The 18,874-nt window shown below is 40.6% G+C and overlaps 1 protein-coding gene across 2 annotated transcripts; it reads right to left on the bottom strand.

Annotated features, from left to right (window-relative positions):
• Positions 1–15,823: 15,823 nt before the first annotated feature.
• LOC132143843 (lectin-like) lies at positions 15,824–18,601 on the bottom strand. 2 transcript variants are annotated; one of them, XM_059554423.1, is made up of 6 exons: positions 18,558–18,601; positions 17,214–17,289; positions 16,767–16,909; positions 16,538–16,678; positions 16,228–16,342; positions 15,824–16,083 (listed from the first exon to the last, which is right to left on the bottom strand). In XM_059554423.1, the coding sequence occupies exons 1-6, from the start codon at positions 18,558–18,560 to the stop codon at positions 15,980–15,982; spliced, it is 582 nt and encodes a 193-aa protein (XP_059410406.1). In that variant the 5' UTR covers positions 18,561–18,601; the 3' UTR covers positions 15,824–15,979. The 2 variants fall into 2 exon arrangements, with proteins under 2 accessions (XP_059410406.1, XP_059410407.1); XM_059554424.1 differs by having other exon boundaries at positions 16,767–16,897; positions 18,558–18,598.
• Positions 18,602–18,874: the final 273 nt, after the last annotated feature.

Raw genomic sequence — 18,874 nt, forward strand, 5'->3', positions numbered from 1 at the left:
CTCCAGACACACATAGAAGGTCCTGGTTGTCCATGCTCTGGAGGAATTGCATGCACGTGGCATAAAAGTGGTCTGCATGACAATGGATGGACATGCCTCCAATGTCAACATGTGCAACCAGCTCGGGTATCAGCTAAAGGGAAACCCCCATGAGCCGTTAAAAACTTTCTTTGAACATCCAGTGACCGCTGACAGGATGTTTGTGTTGATGGATGCTTGTCACATGTTGAAACTGGCACGCAACATGTTGCAGACTTACAGCCCGATAACCAGCGCCACTGGAGAAATCAGATGGTCATACACTGTTGAGCTCAACAATGTCCAAACAAAAGATGGACTGCATGCGGCCAACAAGATAACAAACAAGCATGTTCACTTTGATGGCCAGAAGATGAAGGTGTCCCTGGCTGCTCAAACACTGAGTCACTTTGTGGTGGTAGCACTGCGCACACTGAGGGACCTTGGTTATTCACGGTTTAAAAACTGTGAAGCAACAGCAGAATTCATTGAGGTAACATAACATACAAACATTGTTATATAACACTGCATATTCTGCATGAAAGCCATCTCCGTTTATACTTACCTGTAGAGGGAAATCCAAGCAGAGCTTTGTACTAAAGTACTTTTTTTATTTATTGAAATTAGATTATAATTTGATTTCCATGATACAATACTGCTGTTATGGGTGATATATTAGTTAACAGAGCCTTATGCTTTTTTTTAAGATGATTGACAGGTTGTTTGACATCCTGAACAGCCGCAATCCCCGTGCCAAGGGATACAAAGCTCCTCTGGGTGCTTTAAATTGGACAGAGAGAGTAGAGCTCTTGTTGAGAGGCAGGGAATACTTGCTCAGTTTGGTGATGAAAGATGGCACACCCCTCCACCAAACAAAGAGTTTTTTTTTTTTTAATATCGAATGGTTTCCACCAAAAGTTCACAACATCATAAGTTAATATGATGCTCTGTTCTCTTGCTATGCATCGAGTTCATAAGATGCTCTTTCTCTGGTTTGGATCGTTTTGCTGTCTGCAGTTTTGTTTCTGTTGACTCTTCTGTTCAGTATTTTTCAGGTCATACAGGACAGGTGTCAAATATGGTATGTATGTTCATACGATGTTGCTGTTTGCAAAACCAGAGGCAGGAGGTAATGTGAGTCCCTCCTGCTTTAATGAGCATATCTTGTATTGCACTTTTTCTTCTTGTTTATGATGTTTGTCTCTGCATGTTGGAATCTTCTTGTGTTCAGTGTTTTTCAGGTCATAGAGGTGTCAAATGGTATGTATGACATGTTCTTGTTTTTAAGCTCTCCTTGTTCAGTTTTAATATAGTTCCTAGTTGTTCCTTACACTGACTTATACAGTCTCAAGAAGCACCCAGTAGATTTGTACTATACTTAAATCATTTACCATTCAGGAACTTTATTGGAGAAAAACATGTATTGCTGCCGCTGTCTCTGTCACCATGTGTTGTGTTACATGTTATGAATATTTGTAGAAAAGTCAATTAATGTCTTTCAATAACTGCAATTACTAGGTGCTCTCGAGGTGTCTTGTTTCGCCATGATCTTATTGATGAAACGTTTTGTTTTGAAGGTATCTGTCAGTCATTGGCTTTGTCATCAACATGGACACATTGTTGATGATGATTCCTGACCTGCTCCAAGTTCAGCGTTATGTCTGCACATACCGCTTCAGTCAGGATCACTTGGAGCTTTTTTTCAATTCTGTCAGGGCATCAGGTATAATTTTCACATTTATAATTAGTTTTTTTAGTCCATGGGCCAGACCGGATATTGGTACCTTCTGGGTGGGCAAATTATAGTAGAAGTTTTTTATATATATATATATATATATATATATATATATATATATATATATATATATATATATATATACAGTACCTATACATCCCTAGTTTACAGTATGATTTGATGTGATAGACCTCTCAGACTGGTGTTATCCTTTTCACTTCGGCGCTCTCCGTCTCGGCAGCCGTAAGTGTGTGCGTAACAGTTTACCAGTTACTCAAATCCGTGCAAATGATGAGTTATACCAAGTGTTCTGAGTATGCTGCTTATTGGTCTCTCTGGCATGCATCCACATGACCCACAATGTTGCAGTGAACACAAATACTCAGCGCATCTCTAATGAAAACAACAGAAAACAAGGAAACATACATCTCCGCTCGATTCAATGCTGTACACACGAGCATGCGTGTTCCGGACTACCCTACCCATAATTACCTTCCGCTCATACTACAATTTACGTCCTTACGACATTAAAGGAACAGCTCCCTATTTCCCCTTTGTTCCACAACACTACCCCCACTCTGGATGGTAATTAACTACAATACCAATCCAGCAGCCCTTGCATAACAACATAAAATGTATCAACATTTCACAGTGAAAATAACAGAAAGAAATTCATCCAACATACTGCCTCCTGTTTCTTTTCTTTTTTTTTCCCTGAGGCAACTCCACTTGATGGAGCACAGTCCATGTTAGCGAACTCCACTCAATAGAGATACTAGCCTTCGTAATCCAGCCCCACGTAACAGGGTAAACAGTCCATAAGGCAGAGGGTAGCACGGTGCTTGGATGGGAAAAAGGATGGCATAAAAGTTAATTGCACACAGTCCCTTTTTGAAGGAGGGAATAGCAGCTGAGCGTTTGCACACAAAAATGTTAATAATAATAATACTTTGTTGTTGATGAACTCACCCATAGGCACAACAAATAACATCCACAGGGTCAACATAGAAAATAAAAAAAACATTAATGCAACATTAATTCTCTTTTAACAGTAGAACAGTTGGTATACTTGTCAAAGTCTCTTTTCCTCAAGCATCAGTTTGTCCAGTCACCAAACCACTTTGGTGGTCTCTTAACTCGTTGCGGCCTACCCCCGATTTGGCCGTTAACAGTCCATGGTTGACTTGGTTGCACCGTGCTACCTTCTCCACACTGCACATTTCTATCCTCCTGTTTAGCCATTGGCACATCAAGTACAGGCACCTGCTCCATGCCGCTGTCATTTACAGTTTCCTCTGCAAAGAGGTGAGTGAGGCCAAGGTCAAGGTCACTAAAGTTAGCTCCAAGACTGGGAGTAGGAACCTCCTGGGGTTGCCAGGCTTCCAAACTTTTAAACACCCAGCTATTTTCCAGGGGTTGTCGGGAATGATACAGCTTGAGCTTATCGTGATGAACGACCTTCACTTTTGTCTTTGGACCTTTCTGGATTCGATACACCATATCATCCAAGTGTCCTAGAACGAAGTAAGGACCCTCATAAGCAGGTAGGAACTTCCTGATCTTATTTTTCCCCCTTTTAGTCCCTTTTATGAGGTACCAGACAGCATCACCGACCTTATAATGTGTCCTCGCCACATTCTTGTCATATTGCTTTTTGGCACGTTCAACGGAACGACCCAGTTGTTCTCTGGCAATTTGATGTGCCAACTCCAACCTTTCTCTCATTTCAGCAACATATTGTGGGGGAGTTGGAGCTGAGGTTTCACTAAAAGGCAGCCCTACAACTAGATCAGCAGGCTCCGTCAACTCCCGGCCGAATAGCATCATGTTTGGGGTGAAACCAGTGGAGCTATGCTTGGTAGCTCGGTAAGCCATCACAGCCATGGGAACCATGAGATCCCAGTCCCAGTGACACCGCTCTGAAGTGGTAGCCAGTATTTTCTGGAGGGTGGCGTTAAATCGCTCCACTTGTCCATCCGACTGGGGGCGGAAAGGTGTCGTTCGAGTCTTCTCAATTCCTAGTAATTCACACATCGCTTGGAAAACACAAGATTCGAAGTTGGAGCCTTGGTCACTATGCAGTGTCGCCGGTGCTCCGTAGCGACAGACCCATTCAGTAACTATAACCTCCGCAACAGTGACCGCCTGGTCGTTGGGTAGGGGGTAGGCTTCCACCCACTTAGTGAAATAGTCCTGCACCACAAGAATATAACTGTTGAATCGTTCTGTTTCATTCATGGGGCCCATCAAATCGACAGCAATCCTCTCCATTGGAGCCCCCACCCGAACAGTGCCCATTGGCGCTTGCGGGGTCTTTGTGGGTCGAGCCTTCGCAGCACAGCTGGCACACGTGCGACACCAGAGTGTAACATCCTCCCGCATCTGGTACCAGTAATACCGTGACTGTAATCGGGACAGCGTCCGCTCCACCCCGAAGTGTCCACCCACTGGTCCATCGTGCATCTGATGCATGACATCCCTCCGAAAGACTTTTGGCAAGATAATTTGAGGATAAAACTCTGGGCCCTCCATCAGGTAGAAACGCCTTACCAAGATGCCATCTTTTAGATACAATCTCTTCCACTGGCTCCAGTAAGCTTTAGTCGCCGGTCCATAAGGCAACACATCACCCCAGGGGGCCCGTTCCCCACCTTCCTCCATCCACCTTTTGATTGGGGCAATATCACTGTCAGTTGCCTGAGCGGAGCGAAGTTCCTCAGCAGTCCACCCTAGGAATGGAGCAGTATTTGCAGTCATGACAGGCTGCACTACCCCCACTGGACAGAACTCGGGATTAGCATTTCCAGGTCCAATGTCAAAATCACACTGAACTGCCTGATGACAGACCTGAGGGTTACTGGAAGAGGGTTCTTTAAGGCTGCAGGCACAATTTGAACGACATGGTCTCCTGGATAGCACATCTGCATTTTCATGTTGGCGCCCAGGCCGATGCACAACCTTGAAATCATACTCTCCAAGCTTTTCCAACCACCGAGCCAACTGTCCTTCTGGTTCTTTCATGTTTATCAGCCACTGCAGACTACTATGATCTGTCCGCACAACAAAAGGTCTGCCCAAAAGATATTGACGGAAATGTGCTGAGAACTCCACTACAGCCAACAACTCTCTCCGTGTGGTGCAGTAATTCCGCTCCGTTAGTGTCAATCCTCGACTGCCATAGGCTAGTACGCGTTCCTCGCCATGTTGGAGTTGGGATAACACAGCTCCGATTCCAAAATTGCTGGCATCCGTATCGAGAATGAGGTCGCCATGATCCATAGGATACCCCAGAACAGGAGCGGTGGTGAGTAGCTCCTTCAGTTTTTCAAATGCTTGATTACTTTCAGGGGTCCATTGAAATCTGGCATTCTTTCGCAACAGATCATGAAGGGGCTTGGCCACGGTGGCAAAATCTCTGACAAAGCGCCGGTAGTAAGATGCTAAACCAACGAATTGTCGGATTTCATTAACACTTGTAGGTTGTGGCCATTCTCGAATCTTCTCCACCTTCTGAGGATCAGTGGCGATGCCTTCCTCTGAAACTACATGACCCAGATAGATCACCTGGCGGCGGAAGAGGCAGCACTTAGCAGGTTTCAACTTGAGGTTGGCCTGGCGCAACCTTTCGAATACCTGTGCTAGGCGCTGAATCATTTCTTTGGCATCCCTCCCCAGAACAATTATGTCATCCAAATAGACTAAGCAAATTTCCCATTGTAGTCCAGCCAGGACCCGATCCATTAAGCGCTGGAACGTCGCTGGGGCGTTGCACAGCCCAAATGGCATCACGTTCCATTCGAATAGCCCCTTCCTGCTGCAGAACGCAGCAGCCTGCCGTGCCCTCGGAGTCAACTCCACCTGCCAATAGCCTGAAGCTAGATCCAGGGTGCTAAACCATTTTGCCATAGACAGAGTGTCCAAGGTATCCTGGATTCGCGGAAGGGGGTAAGCATCCTTAATAGTGCGTTCATTCAGGATTCTATAGTCCACACACAGTCTGTATGTCTGATCTTTCTTCCGGACCATAACAATTGGCGAAGCCCAGCTGCTATGGCTAGGGGCAGCTAAACCAGTGTCAAGGTTTTGCTGGATCTGTTCGTCTGCACTGCGCTGTTTCTCAAAGGCCATTCTTCGGGGTTGCTGTTTTACCGGTGGACATGGTCGTGTTTGGATGTCATGTTGTACCAGGTTGGTGCGACCAAGGTCCATCTGTCCAGCCGAGAAAACGTCACCATAAGTGCTCAGGAGTTCTGCTAGCTCTTCTTGATCCGATTTCCCCAGATGCACTATACTCTCAGCATATAAAGACTGCAAATGACTTGGAACAGTTGCGGTGGTTGTGCTTGCAGTTGGCAGCTCAGAATTGGCAACCTTTACGACATTTGCAGGCTGTAGAAACCCGGCAATGGCCCCCTTCCTTACTTGCACGGCATCGGTGCCTGGGTTATACAGTCTTATTGGAATCTGTCTATTGGGATGAGCATCAACTACAATCCGTGCCACCAACACTCTGTGTTTCTCCATAAACCCTTTTGTTGGACTCAGTAACACATTGCCCTGCACAGGCTCTCGGAAATGTGCATTTCCTGGCACGATATATTCACGTCCTGCTTCCAGAACAGCGGTGCGTGCTATTCTAACAACGTGTGCCCTGGGTTTATTTTTGGGATTAAAGTAAGGTATCTGCTCCCCGAACAGTACAATTTTCTGACTGCCAAAGTCGAGACGTGCTCGTGCTTGTTCCAGGAACGGGTGTCCGAGAATTGTTTCTGTGTCCTCTGTTACATCGGCTACAATGAAGTTAACGCTGACTGTGTGTGTTCCGACCTGTATCGGCACGTGGACCTCCCCAAGAACATTCACATTTATAGGGCCTATTCCTTGCAGAGCCTGTACTGTCGATAGTTCAAGTGGGGGTCGAACTCCTTCATTAATAGCCTCATAGCAGTGACGGGGTAGCACATTCCTTCTCGCTCCGCTGTCCAAGAGAGCACATAGCTCCATGCTGTATAACAGTGTGTGTATACACATCTCAGGACCAGCGCCCTTTACCTGGAGAACGGTGGAAGTAGGTTGGATGTCAGCAGAATGGTGTAGTACTGGAGTTACACGAGGCAGATCGAGCCTGGGTGAAGGGCAGTTCCGTCTCATGTGTCCAATGCCTTGGCAGTTGTGGCATACAATCTCTCCCCAATTAATTTTCCCTCGTTTGTTGAATCTTAATTGGTGCGGTTTGGATTCCATTCTGAATGCTTTCTGTCTCTGATCAGAGTGTGGCGACACCCTCTCCTTCACTTTCACTCGGTTCGGGGCATTCACGGACTGCTGCAGCTCTGGCTCTCCGTTCACTTGGCCTTGTGGCTGACTGCATGAGTTGTGTTACACTGGCGGCAGTTCGTCGTGTGGTCTCGTATCTATGAGCAATATCGTAAGCACGACCCAGCGTACGTGGGCGCTCTTCCAGCAGTCTTTGCACAATGTCAGCGTCCCCCATGGCATTAGTGAACACTTCAACGCTGATGGAGTCCTGCTCTCTTTCAGAGCGATCTGCATAGACAATGGAGACTTTCTCATAGATATCATCTCTTAGCACATGTAGCGGCTCACCTGCCTTGCGGACCCTCTGCCTTAGCTCTATCCCGATGGCAGCTGCATGCTCGGATGACGGCCCGTACGCAGCATCCATTTCCTCCACAATGCGAACGTAATCCCATCTACCCGACCTGGGGTTTTTATGTATCACAGCACCTGCTGCTCCGACCAAACAAAACCTCATCTGCACAGTCATTGTCCTTTTAGACCAGTGATTAGCTCTGGCACAATCCTCAAAACGATTTAGGAACTCTCTCCACGACATTGAACCATCAAACTGACCTGGTCGGAGAGTAGGAATTCTTTCTCTTGGGGTACTGCATTCCTCTCCACTGTCAGATGATAGATCGTAACATGCCTGACGTGGTTTTCTTCCCTGCAGGCTGGGTCTAATAAACTCAGGAAAACAACTCTCATCAGCATTCATATAAGCAGTTTTATTTTCAGCCTCATGAACACTATGCTGGACTGTCCCACTCTCATGTGGAAAGCGATTAATTGGTGACATATATTGTGACATTGGTTTAGCAGTTAGGTCTTTGTACACTGCTTGTGGGTAGTAGTTCAGATTTGCTGGCGTGCTCTGTATGTAACACGGTGTGTCAATTCCACTGTCATATGTAAACTCACTTTCCACAACACTTTTGAAGGGGTTGGTTTCACTCATGGTCTGTGGTGGTATTTTTGATCCGTTAACTGTAGCTGATTGAGGGCAAGGGACAAAACTTAGCTTGAACGGATTATTTTTACTTTCACTATTGGACACTTGAACATCCAATTCATTTAACCAATCCGCGAATGAGATGTGCGTCCGTTTTTCCTCATTCCCCGTCATTACAGACATAGCAGGGTTCAATTGACTGCTCTTATTTGTATGAGAGTATTTTCCCGTCATCCCCGCTCTCTCACGATCTGTCATGTTGCTCTCTCTCTCTGATAACATCTGCTTCAGTTTACAGATTGTCCATATAACTCACCAAATGCGACGAACAAGATCCCGGACGATGCCCCCAATGTTATCCTTTTCACTTCGGCACTCTCCGTCTCGGCAGCCGTAAGTGTGTGCGTAACAGTTTACCAGTTACTCAAATCCGTGCAAATGATGAGTTATACCAAGTGTTCTGAGTATGCTGCTTTATTGGTCTCTCTGGCATGCATCCACATGACCCACAATGTTGCAGTGAACACAAATACTCAGCGCATCTCTAATGAAAACAACAGAAAACAAGGAAACATACATCTCCGCTCGATTCAATGCTGTACACACGAGCATGCGTGTTCCGGACTACCCTACCCATAATTACCTTCCGCTCATACTACAATTTACGTCCTTACGACATTAAAGGAACAGCTCCCTATTTCCCCTTTGTTCCACAACACTGGTCACTTATTGGTGGCTATCACTTCATGAAGTAATCCACCCCCTAAAACAAACGGCACATCAGACACCAGTTTGTATCTTTTTTATAGCCTACCTTTGGAAGAAACATGGTTATACAGTTATTACCTTACTTACCTTTTATAGCCTACCTGTGGGGAAAAATGGTTATACAGTTTCCTTACTTAACCTCAGAAGATATATCTATTATGACTCTGACTGTCCTCATTAAACATCTCTTAAATCTAAGTGTGTAAAAGGTGTTTTTTTTAGGAGGCTGGAATAACAATCCAACAGCAGGGCAGTTCCAAGGCATTTTCCGAAACTGTGTCCCTATCAGCTGCAGACATGCACTCTGCTTTAATGGCAGAGGAAGAGCTCCTGTCACCATTTGCAAACATATCTGCAGTCATATGTGACCACAGTTACCTGCCCACCCGCTTTGGTGGTCTTGTGGACAATGCCCTTGTCTACATTTCAGGGTGTGTTGTCAGAAAAATTCTGAAAAAACTGTCCTGTGAGGTCTGCCGTGCAAGCCTCGTCACAGCTGCTGTACCCTCATCTTTTGACCAGAGCTACCACCTGCTTGAACTTAAAAACAATGGTGGGCTGATGATCCCCTCAGAGGGAACAGTCAAGGTGGTCAGAGCAGCAGAGCGTGTGATTCGACAAAACTCAAAGGAACAAGGTGTCCGTGTGTCCTTGGTCAACCGTTTCGTTCGGGCGGAGATTGGTTCAGAGGATGTGTTCTTACTTGGGGGGCACATTGCAGACACCCAATTTGGAATTGAGAACCATCATTTCATGCTTGTGTCATTTGGGGTATCTGTATTTCACAAAGTAAGGCTGCACCACATCGCAAAATTAACTACCCTGGAGTTACAGAGTGCAAGCATTCGCAAAAAGCTGTGCAAAACAGTTCTTTTTAAAGGATTTTAGCTCCCCAGTCCCAGTTGCAAGCCTGACAGGGTAATGTAAGATGCTGGAATGACCTGGAATTATAACGTTTACTTTAGGCCTTAAAAAAAAAATCTGAGCTGGTACAGTATATATGGGAGCTTGTATGTATATGTGTTACAGAAGGTGAGTGAGTGAGTGAGTGAGTGAGTGAGTGAGTGAGTGAGTGAGTGTGTGTGTGTGAGTGAGTGTGTGAGTATGTGTGTGTGAGTGTGTGTGTGAGTATGTGTGTGTGTGTGTGTGTGTGAGAGAGAGAGAGAAATAAATTCAAATGAAAAATCAAACTTGTTTCTTTATTAAAATATAAAATTCATTCATTTATACATTTATCAATATGCCTGTGTGAGAGAGAAATACATTCAAATGAACAATCAAACTTGTTTATTAAAATATGAAATTCATTCATTTATACATTTATCAATATGCCATTGTTTGTGTGTGTGTGAGAGAAATAAATTCAAATGAACAATCAAACTTGTTTCTTTATTAAAATATAAAATTCCTTCATTTATACATTTATCAATATGCCATAGTCTACCATATGTATTTGTTAAAGAGCGTAATACAGAGTCTTTCAACATGAAAGCAGAATTTTTCAATGTGTGACAGCGTCCTGTATCATAACTAAGTCTCTGCCGTTTGTAACAAACCAAACCGTGTGAAAATCCGGTAAAAACTCGGGGAGTTATGATCATCATTGTAGTTGAGGATACACCTTCCTCAGTAGAAATAAATGCGGCGGGCGGCGCATTGGGGACCCATCCAAGATGGCGCCGCGCTGATACGTCCGCTCCAATAGGCAGCGTCAGTCTATGAGGCGTCTACGTATATTATGTCTATGGTTACAATGGTGAGAATATATTTTTTTCACGAAATAATTATTTAAATTTAAGAGTACAAGTTATTTTCATACAGTGGTATTGATTTTGGAGTTAATAATCTATTAAAACTAAGGTGTAAAGTCAGCAACATATAAGCAAAAGGTGTAAAGACGCTATCCTCCGGTTTCACAGGCAAGACTAATTGAGCCATGGCCTGATCCTGGCTTAATCTAAACCCTGTTTGTTACTTACATAATATAGCATATTTGTGATTGTGCTGTAAAAACACGTTTTATAATGAATAACTAACAGGGGAGCTCCATTAAGTACACGACTCAAAAGTGGATTTACATAAACCATATATACATCTTGAAGACTATTACTAAATGTCTATCATCTGACAGGATAGTCTTTGATAAGTATTGCAGGTGAGCACATGTAACAGACATGAAACAGGCATCTGAGTTTACTTGTTGTCAACACTGCTTTAGATGAGTGTAAGTCATGTAAACAAACAAATCTACATACAGTAACTAAACACAGGTTATCTATTTAATTTGTCCATTTGCAATATTGATAATTTTAGGAACATTTGTGTTGGATAAAAAGCGAGTTACATCATTTACTAACTCAACATGCAGATGCAGTATATCACAGATAAATCACAGAGGAGACTGACTCTTGTCTGGATGTTACAGGAACAGATTATGTTTATCTGCTGTAGAGACACTGATGAAGGAATGCTGCCATCAAAGGATTTGTGTAAGTACACTACAAAATAAATGAAACATTTTAATTAGTGTAATTTCAAAGAGTTATAACAGCACTTTTCTTATTGTTGATTTCTGTGCATTTGCTGCAGATCTTTTGTGGTGGAGCAGGACCTGCAAGGAAAGGGGAAAAAAGGAAATACCTGAAACAAAAAAAATAAAGTAATTACTTTTTGTATTGTGTGTGTGTGTGTGTATTTGTGTAGGTTATGAAAATGTCTGCAGACTGGTGTGTGCACGGAGGATGGAGAAGTCCACTGCAGCATCCAGAAATGGTCCAGAGATATGGATGAAATGCTCCATCACTCCAGCTCTCACCAGGACCAGATGCTGCTGTGGTCTCTTCCTCATCGGTGGCCCCAGAGCAGCGAGAGCATCTAGAGAAAGACCAAAAGACACTGAGGATTTGATTTTGGTAAAGTTTGTTCTGCTGGTTTCTGTTTATACAATGAAGGCTGACTTTCAGAAGCTTCAAAAAGCATCATCAAAAAATGTGATGGAGCTTTTATCTGAAGTCATTGACAGTGCTCTTATTACAGGAGCCTACAATCCTCTGATCCACCTGGAGAAAAGAGCCGTGCTCACAGACATACTGCTGGTTTTGAATCAGTTCAGTGGTTTAGCCCACTACAAAAATAATAAATTAATGCATGTACTTGTAAACTATGTGTAAATGTTTTAAAGGTAGTGGTGCTCGTGGAGAGCAGGCAAACGATTGTTTGGAGCAGACACAGCAGCAGTCAGAATGTCCTGCACGTGTTCTTCTGCTCTCGCTTCAAGGTTGTGTGGTTCAGAGAGCCGACATCATGGTCTTCCTCATCCTGATGCTCAACGACATCCCCATTGAGAAGAGTGAGACTGTGAAGCACAGCGCAACAGCAGAATCAGAACAGCTGTGTTGAGATGATAGTAAGATGTGGGGTTCACCATCTGTAAATACATAGTAAGTTTGAATGAAGCTTTGTTTCATGTGTTGTTGACTTGTACATGTATGCATTTATTGTGATGCTAACATTTATACATTCTTTTAATCATTTAAACATGTTTCTTGTTGTCAGTAAATAAAATATAAATATTTTATCTATTCGTGTATTAATTGCTTGACTGAAAACTGATGCATTCACATCAACTGCATTAGTGTATATTCATGTATAGCTATGTCACGACAGAAAATACATTTAGCTTCTTTTACTAAAATGTAATTTTAAGGAAAAAAATGTATAAAATTATTGGTTGGCATTTATCATTATTATTGCATGTAAGTGTTGGGGTGGGCAAAGGATGCAGTTCATTATGGGGTAATCTTCATTTTTGAGTAGTAATACTTACATTTTTAGAGTATAAAATCATCAGTCTTCTCCAAAGGTGAGATCTTCGAGCAGCTCTTCGACGTGTGCAGACATTGCAGAGTCGCTGAGAGAAACTGTACTGGACTGTGGAGTTAGTGATGCTGTGAAGTGGTAGTGCACCTGTACCTCTTTTTATCATTATTGCCAAACTTATAACATAAAAGATCAGGGTAAGACGGTTGTATTTAACAATAACAATCATAACGCCATAAAACAGTAAATAAAAATATCACGTGTTCATCATATGAGATCCTATACAAGAAAAAAAAAATCACATAAAATAATTGAAAAAATATTATAGAGATAACGATTTGGGGTTTTCTAATTCTATAAAAAAAAAATAACATTAGTGGAGTTAAAAATATAAAAACTACAGGAGCATTGAGCAGCAAAGAGCGCCCTCTCGTGGCTATAGACGGTCATGTTTTCTCTTGGTTCATGTCAAATTAATTTTGATAAGTCGCAGGACCAGCCAAACTATGAAAAAAGTGCGACTTATAGTCCGGAAAATACGGTAGTCATTATTACGATAATACATGTCCAAGAGTCAATTTCCTCAGATGAAATGATTTTTATTCGTTCCTTATTTAACATGATGCTATAAACACACACTGACCTCATCGAGCTTTTATTTTGGCACTTCCGGCATTTTGAATTTGCATATTAGCTAAATATTTAGTTTCGACCGAAACATTTAGATTCAACATTTAGATTTAACATTTAGATTTAACATTTAGATTTATATTTAACATTTAGATTTAGATTTAGATTTAACATTTAGATTTTACATTTAGATGTAACATTTAGATTTAACATTTAGATTTAACATTTAGATTTAAATTTAACATTTAGATTTAACATTTAGATTTAGATTTAACATTTAGATTTATATTTATATTTAACATTTAGATTTAACATTTAGATTTAAATTTATATTTAACAATTAGATTTAGATTTAATATTTAGATTTTATATTTATATTTAGATTTAATATTTAGATTTAACATTTAGATTTAGATTTAGCATTTAGATTTAACATTTAACAGTTAGGTTTAACATTTAATATTTATATTTAACTATTTAAAATATCTCTAAGTTGACAAATATTGTTGTAAATGTGCTAAAAAGTGACCGTCAAAAAAATTCATACCGTTTTTTTTACATTGTTTGAAGCTAAATGTGACAAAATGTTGCTGCTATTTTCAGCATGAGCAGCTTTACAAACGGCGCCCGATAAGTTATTTCTATCTTTTGTTGTAGTGTGTAGCAGAAATGACTTGAACCAGACAAATAGTTCAGGAAGTCATAAAACATTCTGTGCCACAAGTCCCAAGCAAGATAACCAACCAACGCTTTCAAAGAACAGCTTTCAACATTAACACCACTAGAACAATTATTGACAATTTTAATTCGCAGAAGAGCTGTCAAATTTGTTGTTCGTAAGTGAGATGCAACGTCGGACATCACATGTAAACCCATGAGAGTTAAACACTTGAATGCAAAATGAATACCAAAATGACTTCTAAATGAATATCAGTCCATCGCTTAACTCCATATTCATTTATATGTAACCCACACATTTGACTATCATGTTATAATCACTTATTGTGTATGTCTTTTAATAACTATGGGATAGCTTAAGGATACATATTCATGTCTAGTATCTATGTAATCGAATCTGCTTGCTTGAAATAGTCCTGACCATCAGTTATTTGTCAAATGTATCATATTCTTGTTATAGGAATCATGTCCAAAATTAGACCCTGCAAGAGCGGGAAAATTTTAAACACATGCTTGGTAAGATAACATATGATTTATGATACGCCCGAGCCAAGACAATATCTGATTGGTCAAGACAACATTTGAGGTGTGGCCAACAGGCCAGTTTAAATACTTAGGACACCATAAAATCCTGCTTTTTAGTTGTTAGCTTTGCTTCTGCTACTAGTCATGCCTGCTTTTTAGTTTTTAGCTATGCGTTTAGCTTCTGTTATTAGTCATGTCTGCTTTTAGTTTGCTTTTAGCTTTAGCTTTTAGCCATGCTGTTTGTCATCACTGTTCTTTGAGCGCGGTTCCAGCGTGCTTCAGCCTGCACGCCTGCTGCTACTTAGCCACGATGAGAAGAAACACCACCTAGTCTCGTCAAACTTTATTTCTTTTCTTTTCCATTTGAGAGTTTCGTGTTCTGAGTTAAGTTTTGTAACGCCGTCTGACCTCGACTGCCCGTTCAACTTCAACCAGCCAAACAACTCTGCATCTTCAGCCAACGCCCAACCAAAGACGTCACTTCTACGACTACTGAACTTCCAGCCAATCAGCGACATCGGGGGAACCCCATTTCAATGACAACTTTACACAGGCAATGTACCTTCAGACATTTGTACTGGTGAATCTAATATAATTTTAGCCTCATTGAGGAACTCAATGCGTGGGTTAATTAAGTGATTGATGGCTGTTCATGTCTATGCAATTTAATGTATTGCTGTGAACTCGGGATTCCACATTTCCATTCTCTTAAACTCATCTTTCCCTAACTTTTGATCTTCCTGCAACTTGTGTGAATGTGTGAGTGCGTGCGTTTATGTGTTAGATTAGTTTATATGTCTTAGATTTATCTAATAAAGTCTTATTCATATTAAAAAGAGAAGTATCTTGTGTTTTGTGCTTACAAGTTAATGTCTTAAACTGCCGATCTTGTTACTGTGCTAATTGATAGTGTTTTCACTATACTCTGGATATTAATATCCAGCGCAGATTTGATGTTAAACGGCTCGTTCAGTGAATCTCAGGGCGTCTCAGTGATCAGCCGTGAAACAGTGATTCTGTTCAAATTCCCTTTAAAATCTTAAATGATTCCCTTTGAGCTAAATTGACCTGTTTCCCTTACAAGTGTGTCAGTAGGAAATACCAGTTTACATTTCCAAACATCCATTGCGCCATTATTGTAATAATCAGTGAGATTTTTGTCTGACAACATCAAGTGCTCCACACAGAGATCTGGTCTCCTTAATATTTGTAAACTCTTAAAAATAAAAGTTCTTTATATTTTTATGTAAATTATAAAAAATTTATTTAGGAACTTTTCACTGAAAGGTTCTTTTGGGAACCAAAAAAAACCCTTTTGGAACCATTATTTTTATAAGTGTAGCCATTACAGACAGTCATAATCAGACAAACAGTAAAAAAATAAACAAATCAACTGATAATTTTGATTGCCAGCATTCTTTATTAGCATTTTAAAGCTATTTGAATAATTATTTTGAATAATTATTTTTTATTTATTTTTATTGTAAGTTTTTTGTTGATGCAGAGAATATCATTTTATGCAGAAAGTTTTATGGGTCAGTACCCAGATAAAACTACTCCATCTCCTCAGAGCCTGGTTTCAAGATGCCATTTAGTTTGAAGGCACATATGTAGTTTTCCTTGTTATGACAACCGCGGTCATTCCATTTGCCAGTCTCTGAAAATGAGGGACAGTGAAATAAAGAGATTATTCTACTTTCTTACCAAATATTCCTCACAGCCTCACTGATCACTTAGCAAAACATTTACTTAAAAATGAATGAGATTATCCTATAACCCATTAGTGTCTCTCTGTTCTTACCGTTCCAGTTCATCTCCACACATTCCTCTGTGTTGGTGTACAAATTGCTGGGTTGACCAATGTTCCAGTTGTCATAATCCCAGTAGGATCCATCAAGCCAAAGAAATTTACCAGACTGAGATAATGAGAAGGAGTTTTTAAAGAAGAAATAAAGACAGAAAGACACACACAAAAAATGTCATTAGTGAGAAACTATAGTGCATGCATGTAATAGAAAACCATATAATAACATAAAATAAGTCATTTCTCTTTTCTCTCCCTGTTTGTAAACACCAGCACATCTCACCAGCACATCGTCTTTTTTTTTTACCTTAAAAAGTTCAAAAGCTCCAAGCCAGATGCGTGGGTGTTTTGGGTTTAATGTTGTCACAATGCAGTGCAACTCAGCATTATGCTTTTGTTTATGCACCGACACCAGGTGTGCTCCAGGGGCTTGGGTCCTACAGCTGAACTGGATATGAACAAGGAAGAACATTTAATGACTACACATTACACAGATTTTTTTTACATTCCATGAAAAAAAAAAAAAAAAACCATACCTCAGCCTCAGTAAAGTTGAGAGAATTGTTGAAGTATTTGACACAGACGCTGCCCAATTTGTACCAGTCAGTGAAGCCGTACACATTACACGGTTGAAGCATAGAACATTGCTCAGTGACATTTGTACGGCCTGCAACAAACCCTAAATGACAGAATCACATATTTGAATATGTATATAAATATGATACTTGGGTAGTATTACTTGCCTGTATAAAAGATGACCTTTTAATTTATCACTCTGTTTATCTAATAATACTGTCAATGCATACTCAAAGCAAGTCATCTCATCAAATACTTTATAAATCATTTGCACAAACTGGTCACATGCTTTTTGTTTAACAACACCTGGTTTACATTTAATTAATATCAGGGGCTCATTAACAAATGTGTGTGAAGTAATTATGAAAAGTCAACATAAATATATTTTCGTATGAATTAAAAATGACCTCTCTCCATTTTTAAGAAGTCTCCACTCCCAAAAAGGAGAGCCATCAACAGAACACCAATAGATCCTGATTTGACCTGTCAAAGAAGTGGAATATGATTATTAAGCACAAAGTATTTACAAAGAAGTGGAATATGATTATTAAGCACAAAGTATATATATATATATATATATATATATATATATATATATATATATTAGTGGTGTGCCGTTATCGGCGTTAACGTGCTGCGTTAGCAAGCTATAATGACTTTCACCTTGATATTTTATATACCCGACTGGCTGAGGCCAGCCTAAAAAGATGCTCAGGACAGTTGACGGGCTACTGCTGCACATCGCCACGAAAGCTTATCCTTTTCACGTGTTTTTAAGCCTTTCCGCTTGTCGATTTAAACATGTTAAAGATGTGAAAGAGCCCAATTCAGCACTGAGGTGTTCTGGTGTTCAGGGCTCACGCAGAGAAAGGCGTCTCAAAACACTTGAACATCGAATTTGCTTATTTTTGCTCTTGTGCCGACAAATACATACAAAATAACTCAAAATATCCACCTTGGAAATTATGCTCGAAAAAACTGTCAGTTATTTCTTAAGTGAAAGTAAACAGTTGAGGAAAAAAATGGGATGTGTATTATATTGGATGCGTCCATCGTCTCTTAAAGTGACCGCGCCTAATTTAGCTACTGGCTGCAGGAATGTTAATCCAAGAAAATGAAAATGAAAATCACTCACTGCTCTTGACTGAATTACTTTGTAGTTTTAACAGTCAAACAAAAAATTATTCAGACACCAGTCATAACTGACCCCAGCTACGGCCCTGCTGACGCCTGTTTCATACATACTCCGTCTGCAGTGCGTATGCAGTACGTGTGCGTTACGTATGTGGGGCAGCACGGACTCGAGTACTCGCTACTCGGTACATAAACGATCGCTGCACTGCTGCAGACGCAACGCTCCTGGAACGCAACTGGAATCCGTTAACATGGGTGCGTAAAAAAACATGCAACGCATACGCACTGCAGACGGAGTATGTGTGTAACAGGCTTAAGGTTGTTTAAGCACTTTGTGATGCATTTTGGAAACAGGAGATGAGCCCCTTTTCTAATGCACCACCTAGCTTGATAGACCCCTTCTCAAAGACTTACTGTTTGTCAATTTTATTTGGGTAACACACATATTCTGAATGCCTAAGGCAGAATTCGAATTAGCCATTTTAATCTAGATTAATCTAGATAAATCTAGATTAATCTAGATTAATTTCAAGATCACAGTGAGATTCATCTAGATTAAAAAAATTAATCTATGCCCCCCACTAATATATATATATATATATGATACAAAGACTTGCCATTGTAGTTCACCAGCTTCTGTCGTCTCTTTCCTCACAATAATTTACATCTGTCTCACCTTATTTTATACCTTTCCATTCGATTTCACAACTCCTCCTCCTCTCTCAGTCTTACCATTTAAGGGTGAAGAACAGTTTTTTTATTCATCACACAGGAAACCGTTAAACACATCTAGTGACTAAAGCATTTTAACATAAATATATTTAATATACCGGTAATTAAGAAAAAATTATATTTTGTGTGAACTGTTAAAGTTTACACAGATCAACCTATGCATTCAAATTTCAAAGAATAAACTAAACAAAAACAAAAAGGA

The sequence above is a fragment of the Carassius carassius genome, chromosome 7 (assembly GCF_963082965.1).
Source record: "Carassius carassius chromosome 7, fCarCar2.1, whole genome shotgun sequence".
Lineage (NCBI taxonomy): Eukaryota > Metazoa > Chordata > Actinopteri > Cypriniformes > Cyprinidae > Carassius > Carassius carassius.